Source organism: Triticum aestivum, chromosome 6A (assembly GCF_018294505.1).
Source record: "Triticum aestivum cultivar Chinese Spring chromosome 6A, IWGSC CS RefSeq v2.1, whole genome shotgun sequence".
NCBI lineage: Eukaryota > Viridiplantae > Streptophyta > Magnoliopsida > Poales > Poaceae > Triticum > Triticum aestivum.
In genome coordinates this window covers 488,693,237-488,698,782 of record NC_057809.1, presented here as the reverse complement: position 1 = coordinate 488,698,782, position 5,546 = coordinate 488,693,237, and the positions used below count along the sequence as shown (strand labels likewise).

Below are 5,546 nucleotides of genomic sequence, written 5' to 3'. Positions count from 1 at the left end.
GATTTTTGGCGCAAGTCCTCACATAGATCGTGTGTTGACTTATGTGCGACCTTGTTAGCCGCTCTATCGCGGTTGCAAGGTGGTTGATCCGGCTGGTTGGCCGTATTATTTTTTGGCTGTGTGGGCTCTAAGGCCTCATCGTCGAATCCAGGTAATAGCTTGCGCTTTGGATAGCTCTTTGTGTGGTAACTTTCACCATACTTTTCTTCGTTGTCGAGAACTTTGTTCCACCTGCTGTTGAGCGTATTTTGTGCGGCCTTAAGCCTTTGCTTCTGCTTCTTCAGACTCCTCGTTGTGGCAATAAGCCTTCTGCGGAGGTTCTCTTGCTCTAAGTGCGTTTTCGGGATGATGTGTGCATCTTCGTCCGGACTGTTTTCCTCCCCAGAGGGGGTTTGATGAGGTTTATCCTCGGCGTCGCCGTGTTCGGACGTCGGATCCGTACTATGTTCGCCATTTGCAGCTTCATCGTGCTCTGCCGCCGGGGCAATGTGGTTGTCGTTTCCTCTAGAGTCGAGTGGAGTGTTATTTTCTTGTGCGCTGTTATCGCTGTTTTTGCCGAGGCGGGATTTGGAGCGGCGCCTACGCCGACACTTTGTTTGCTTCTTGGAGGGGTCATCCTCCCCTGTCTCCTCCCGTTCCTCGTCGTCGTTTTCTTTGGGTGTATCCACCATGTATATGTCATGTGATGAGGTGGCTGTCCAGTGCCCTATGGGCACTAGTTCCTATTCCTCTCCTGCATCGTCGTCCATGTCGTCGATGTCTGCGGAGTCGAAATCGAGCATGTCGGTTAAATCGTCGATAGTGGCTACTACGTGGGTGGTGGGTGGGCAGTGAGTTTCTTCGTCATCCACATCCGATTCTAGCCGGACATAGTTCGGCCAAGGTTCTCCTGACGAGGAGAGAGACCTTAATGAATTTAGCACATCGCCGAAAGGCGAGTGCTGAAAGATATCCGCGGAGGTGAACTCCATGATCGGCGCCCAATCGGATTCGATAGGTACGGATGCAGGCGGCTCGGAGTCCGTGGCCGGAGACGAATCCAGTGGTTCGGCAACATGGCTCTCGTAAGGGGTGAAGTCAGTATCCGGCTCCATCGCCACTGAGAGTGCGGCCTCCGTGGCGGGGTCTACCCCTCCGTCCTCGGATGGCGCGATTTGCTCCGGATTGAAGGCCGGAGTAGTTTCAGATGCAATCTCCCGAACATTGTCCGACGGCAGAGTTACGTCATGCTCGTCGTGATCGTGCGGCGCACCTGACATAGGCTCGAATCTGTCGAAGATCAAGTCTCCCCGGATGTCGGCAGTGTATTTTAAGTTTCCGAACCTGACCTGATGACCAAGGGCGTAGTTCTCGATCTGCTCCAGATGGCCAAGCGAATTGGCCCGCAGTGCGAAGCCACCGAATACGAAGATCTATCCAGGGAGGAAAACCTCACCCTGGACCGCATCGTTACCGATGATCGAAGGGGCCATCGAGCCTTATTGTGACGGCATAGTGGAACTCTGAATGAAAGCACCAATGTCGGTGTCAAAACCGGCGGATCTCGGGTAGGGGGTCCCGAACTATGCGTCTAAGGCGGATGGTAACAGGAGGCAGAGGACACGATGTTTACCCAGGTTCGGGCCCTCTTAATGGAGGTAATACTCTATGTCCTGCTTGATTGTTCTTGATGATATGAGTATTATAAAAGTTGATCTACCACGAGATCATAGAGACTAAACCCTAGAAGCTAGCCTATGGTATGATTGTATGTTGTCCTACGGACTAAACCCTCCGGTTTATACAGATACCGGAGGGGGCTAGGGTTACACAGAGTCGGATACAAGGGAGGAGATCTACATATCCGTATTGCCAAGCTTGCCTTCCACGCCAAGAAAAGTCCTATCCGAACACGGGACGAAGTCTTCAATCTTGTATCTTCATAGTCCAACAGTCCAGCCAAAGGATATAGTCCAGCTATCCGGAGACCCCCTAATCCAGGACTCCCTCAACATGCCTACTCATACGGAAACGGTGGCGGAATTTGTGGTGTTTGAAGAACGGGTTTGTTCTATTAAAGTAGTCCTTTCAGAGAAGGAAATACCCGCTCTCTCGGTTGCGATTCAACGCCGGAAGGTGGCCCGGAATGGAGCCACGGAACAACGGCCGCTGGCTGTTGAGGTGGTGATGGACCAACACGGCAACCAATATCTCCTCCTCGTCGTCGGACGACGAATCGTCGGAGTGGCAAAGGAAATTGCGAAAAAAGAACTCGTCAGCGGAGTCTATTTCGTACCTTGGTAAACTGTCAAACAGATTGCGGGCGTTGAAGAAGGAGACGGCCGGCGAGGGGAGTCACGGTGCCCGTAGACCAGCTAGCTGCCCTGCCGGCGTCCGACGAGTGTGACGTCGTCCGACGAGCGTGCCAGTCGAATGTGGCAGGGGTGGCGAGGCCCGGGGACAGAAGTACGCGAGTGGGGGGAAGCGGCGGTGGGAAGCAGTTTACTCCCCGGCGGCAAAACGACGGCGGAGGGCGACGGAGGAGAGGGGCGGCGTTGCTGGGTGGATATGGAGGCGACGACAGCTGGAAGAGCCGCCGGCAAAAATGGTCGGCGGCGACGAAGGAGGCGGGCGAGAGTTGCTTGTTGGCCCGGGGGGGTGGGGGGAGGTGAGAGGGGAAGCCAATGTGCCACAGATCAGCGGACATGAGGAAAGAAGTAGGCGAGCGCGCGTCCGTCGCGCGTCCGTGCCGACGCAAATCCGATTCAAAAATGGGCCGGAAATAAATCGCGCGCAGACGAAAAACGAACGCGTGTCTGTTTGGATCAGCGCGTTGGAACCTTTTGTGTTCGCGCCGACTCAAACGGATAGCTGCGGAAGAAATGGATCGACCAATTGAAATTGCTACCCTTTTTGGGCTCTTCCAGTGGACGAACATTTGGGCCCTGTACTGGATAAGGTGGCCTTCGGCTAAATCCCCATTCCTGCCATTCGCTCTTGCCCGGCTTCTCCCCACGCTCCCATGGCCGCCGTTTACCCCACCACGGCCGTCCTCCCCACGCGCCACTCCCCTCCTTCCTTCCTCCGGCCGCCGTCCCTGTCGTGGTCCGCCTCCATCACCCAGCACCGCATCCCCTTCTCACCGCGCCTCGCTCTCTCGCCGCCACCGGCGGCCAATCGGCGGTCATTCGTGGTCCGAGCGGCGTGGACGCGGCGGTCGCGCGGCGAGTTGGACAAGAGCCCGAACCGCAAGTCGTGGAAGCAGCGCACGGACATGTACATGCGCCCGTTCCTGCTCAACGTCTTCTTCTCCAAGCGCTTCGTGCACGCCAAGGTCATGCACCGGGGCACCAGCAAGGTCATCGCCGTCGCCACCACCAACGCCAAGGACCTCAGGACCACCCTGCCGTCCCTCATCGACGACAACGCCTGCCGGACCATCGGTCGCCTCATAGCCGAGAGGTCCATGGACGCCGACGTCTTCGCCATGGCGTACGAGCCCAAGAAGAACGAGAGGATCGAGGGGAAGCTCGGGATTGTCATCGACACCATTAAGGAGTATGGCATCATCTTTGCATAGGCAAGTTCCAGTGTAGGAGCAGAAACAGTTTTTATGTTGTATTTCTGTAGTTTGATTGATTCATGTAGCTGTTCTTGTTCAGCTTATCTTATATTGATGGTGATGATGATCTAGTAATAGCTTCTTCTGCTGTGCTGTTTGTCTTTTCATATTGGTGTTGCAATGCTATTTTACTTGTAAAATTTCATAGGATATCCTTGGTTAGATTGTCCAGTGGGTAATATTATAGGGAAAACGTTCAGTTGATATAACACTAGTAAAGCCCAGTTGACTAAATGCAAATGTTGCTGGAGCTATCCAATTTTGTCAAGTCTAATGTGGATATGAGCAGCTAATAACATTAACCAAAACTATAGCGAGCAAGTTATGGATCTGAACTGTTTAGGAGTAACGGTTAAATATCAGAAAGTGCATTAAGCCTGAGTACACGTTTTTACCATGCTATTGTTGTTACTCATATTATATACAAGTATAAGGAACATGTGGATTTGCAAGGAAATTAGAGATGCACACAAGTAATGGCTTAGTAAGGTGTTTGTCTTTCAACTTTTGTTAGTTATCAGAAAATTGGTGAATGATTTCCAGACATTGTTGTTTATGGTCTTCAAATAATAACTGAATGATCCTGATGCTCTATAAATGTTAACTGAATGATTCAGGCGTTGAGAGTTTAACTGCATGGTAATTATGTTCATCTGTTGGTTAGCTGAAGTGTTGTCTCTTGTGTTCATCAAAATTATGTGTGTGGAACTGGAAGAATGCTTTTGTATGGAACAATACGAAATATTCGAAGGCTGATAAGGCGCTCCTGTCTATATGAAACAAATGGTAGGTCCTCCCTCCGATCCATATTGATTGTTGTTTATTTAGTACAACTTACTAAATCAGTGACAGTTAATATGGATCGGAGGGAGTAGTAGTTTTTGACTGCCTAAGTTTTTCCATATACTGGACAGTTTATATTCTGTTATGTCCTATGGCTCGTGTTTCATTCTACCAAGTTGAAATGTTTTTTCACGACTAGTGATTACAATTATCTACGAGTACCAACCAAGTCATCACCCGTGCTGATCCTTGAAGAAATTCGACTTGTTTCTCCACAAGTTGCATCAGTTGGTAAATGTCACTGAACACTTGCATGCTTCAGTGCTGAAACTAGCACTTTACCTAATTTGGGTACCATCTTGTCATATTTGCAGTGCACAGACACCATCCTGATATGGAGCTTCCCTTCACGAATGCTCAGATGAAAGTACCTTACTCCTCGTGTTTATCTTTTTCATGGGAAAAATGGATCAATGATGTAATTTAACGGAACGAAACTAGTCACTGCCGAGGTCATTCGGGCATATGTGAGGTATATTGTGCTCATATGTTCATATGCTCCTCCTAGGCATAATTGTGCTGTCCGGCTATGCATCTTAAGCCTTAAGGGCATTAATTATGCCTACCACAGAATGACTGACCATAGATTCATGTTCTAGAGAGAAATGAGTTTTTGCTGCTGTGCAGTATTTTGAAAGGCCGCTGTGCTAGTAGTCAGCATGAACAAATGTCCCAGTGCCCTAATCTCCAAATTCATGTTGAAGAATCATGGCTGGTGAAACCTGCTCCCTGCTAGCTCATGCGTCTGAACTTTGCAGCCTCAGCACACGGACGCAGTTTCAGCTGGGATCTTCTTGTCTTCCCTACTAGTAATAATCATCAGCTTATCTTTCGACTTGGTTGACTCAAACTTGCAAATCCCTGCAACTACGGTAGCCAGTCTTGCAACTGGATGCAGCGTCCTGACCGTTTGGTGATCAGGACAAGAAGTGGAGGATTCCCTAAAACCAAATTTGAGGGAAAATAGCAGAAGTGTTGTTACATTTCGGCCCTATCAGAGCACCTACTGGAATGAGCTAATTTGGCCCCAACTTGTCCGTGAACACGTCCGGACCATGTTCAGGCGTGTTCACTCTGAACCACCATTTGTCTATAAACACAT

General features: G+C 50.2%; 1 protein-coding gene across 2 annotated transcripts; it reads left to right on the top strand.

Annotated features, from left to right (window-relative positions):
• Positions 1 to 2,905: 2,905 nt before the first annotated feature.
• On the top strand, positions 2,906 to 5,108 carry LOC123128040 (39S ribosomal protein L18, mitochondrial). 2 transcript variants are annotated; one of them, XR_006462919.1, is made up of 3 exons: positions 2,906 to 3,559; positions 4,584 to 4,675; positions 4,759 to 5,108. XR_006462919.1 is itself a non-coding variant. In XM_044547941.1 (2 exons), exon 1 carries the CDS (start codon positions 3,002 to 3,004, stop codon positions 3,557 to 3,559), a length of 558 nt encoding a protein of 185 aa, XP_044403876.1. In that variant the 5' UTR covers positions 2,906 to 3,001; the 3' UTR covers positions 4,759 to 5,108. The 2 variants fall into 2 exon arrangements, 1 of the variants encoding a protein (XP_044403876.1); XM_044547941.1 differs by lacking the exon at positions 4,584 to 4,675.
• Positions 5,109 to 5,546: the final 438 nt, after the last annotated feature.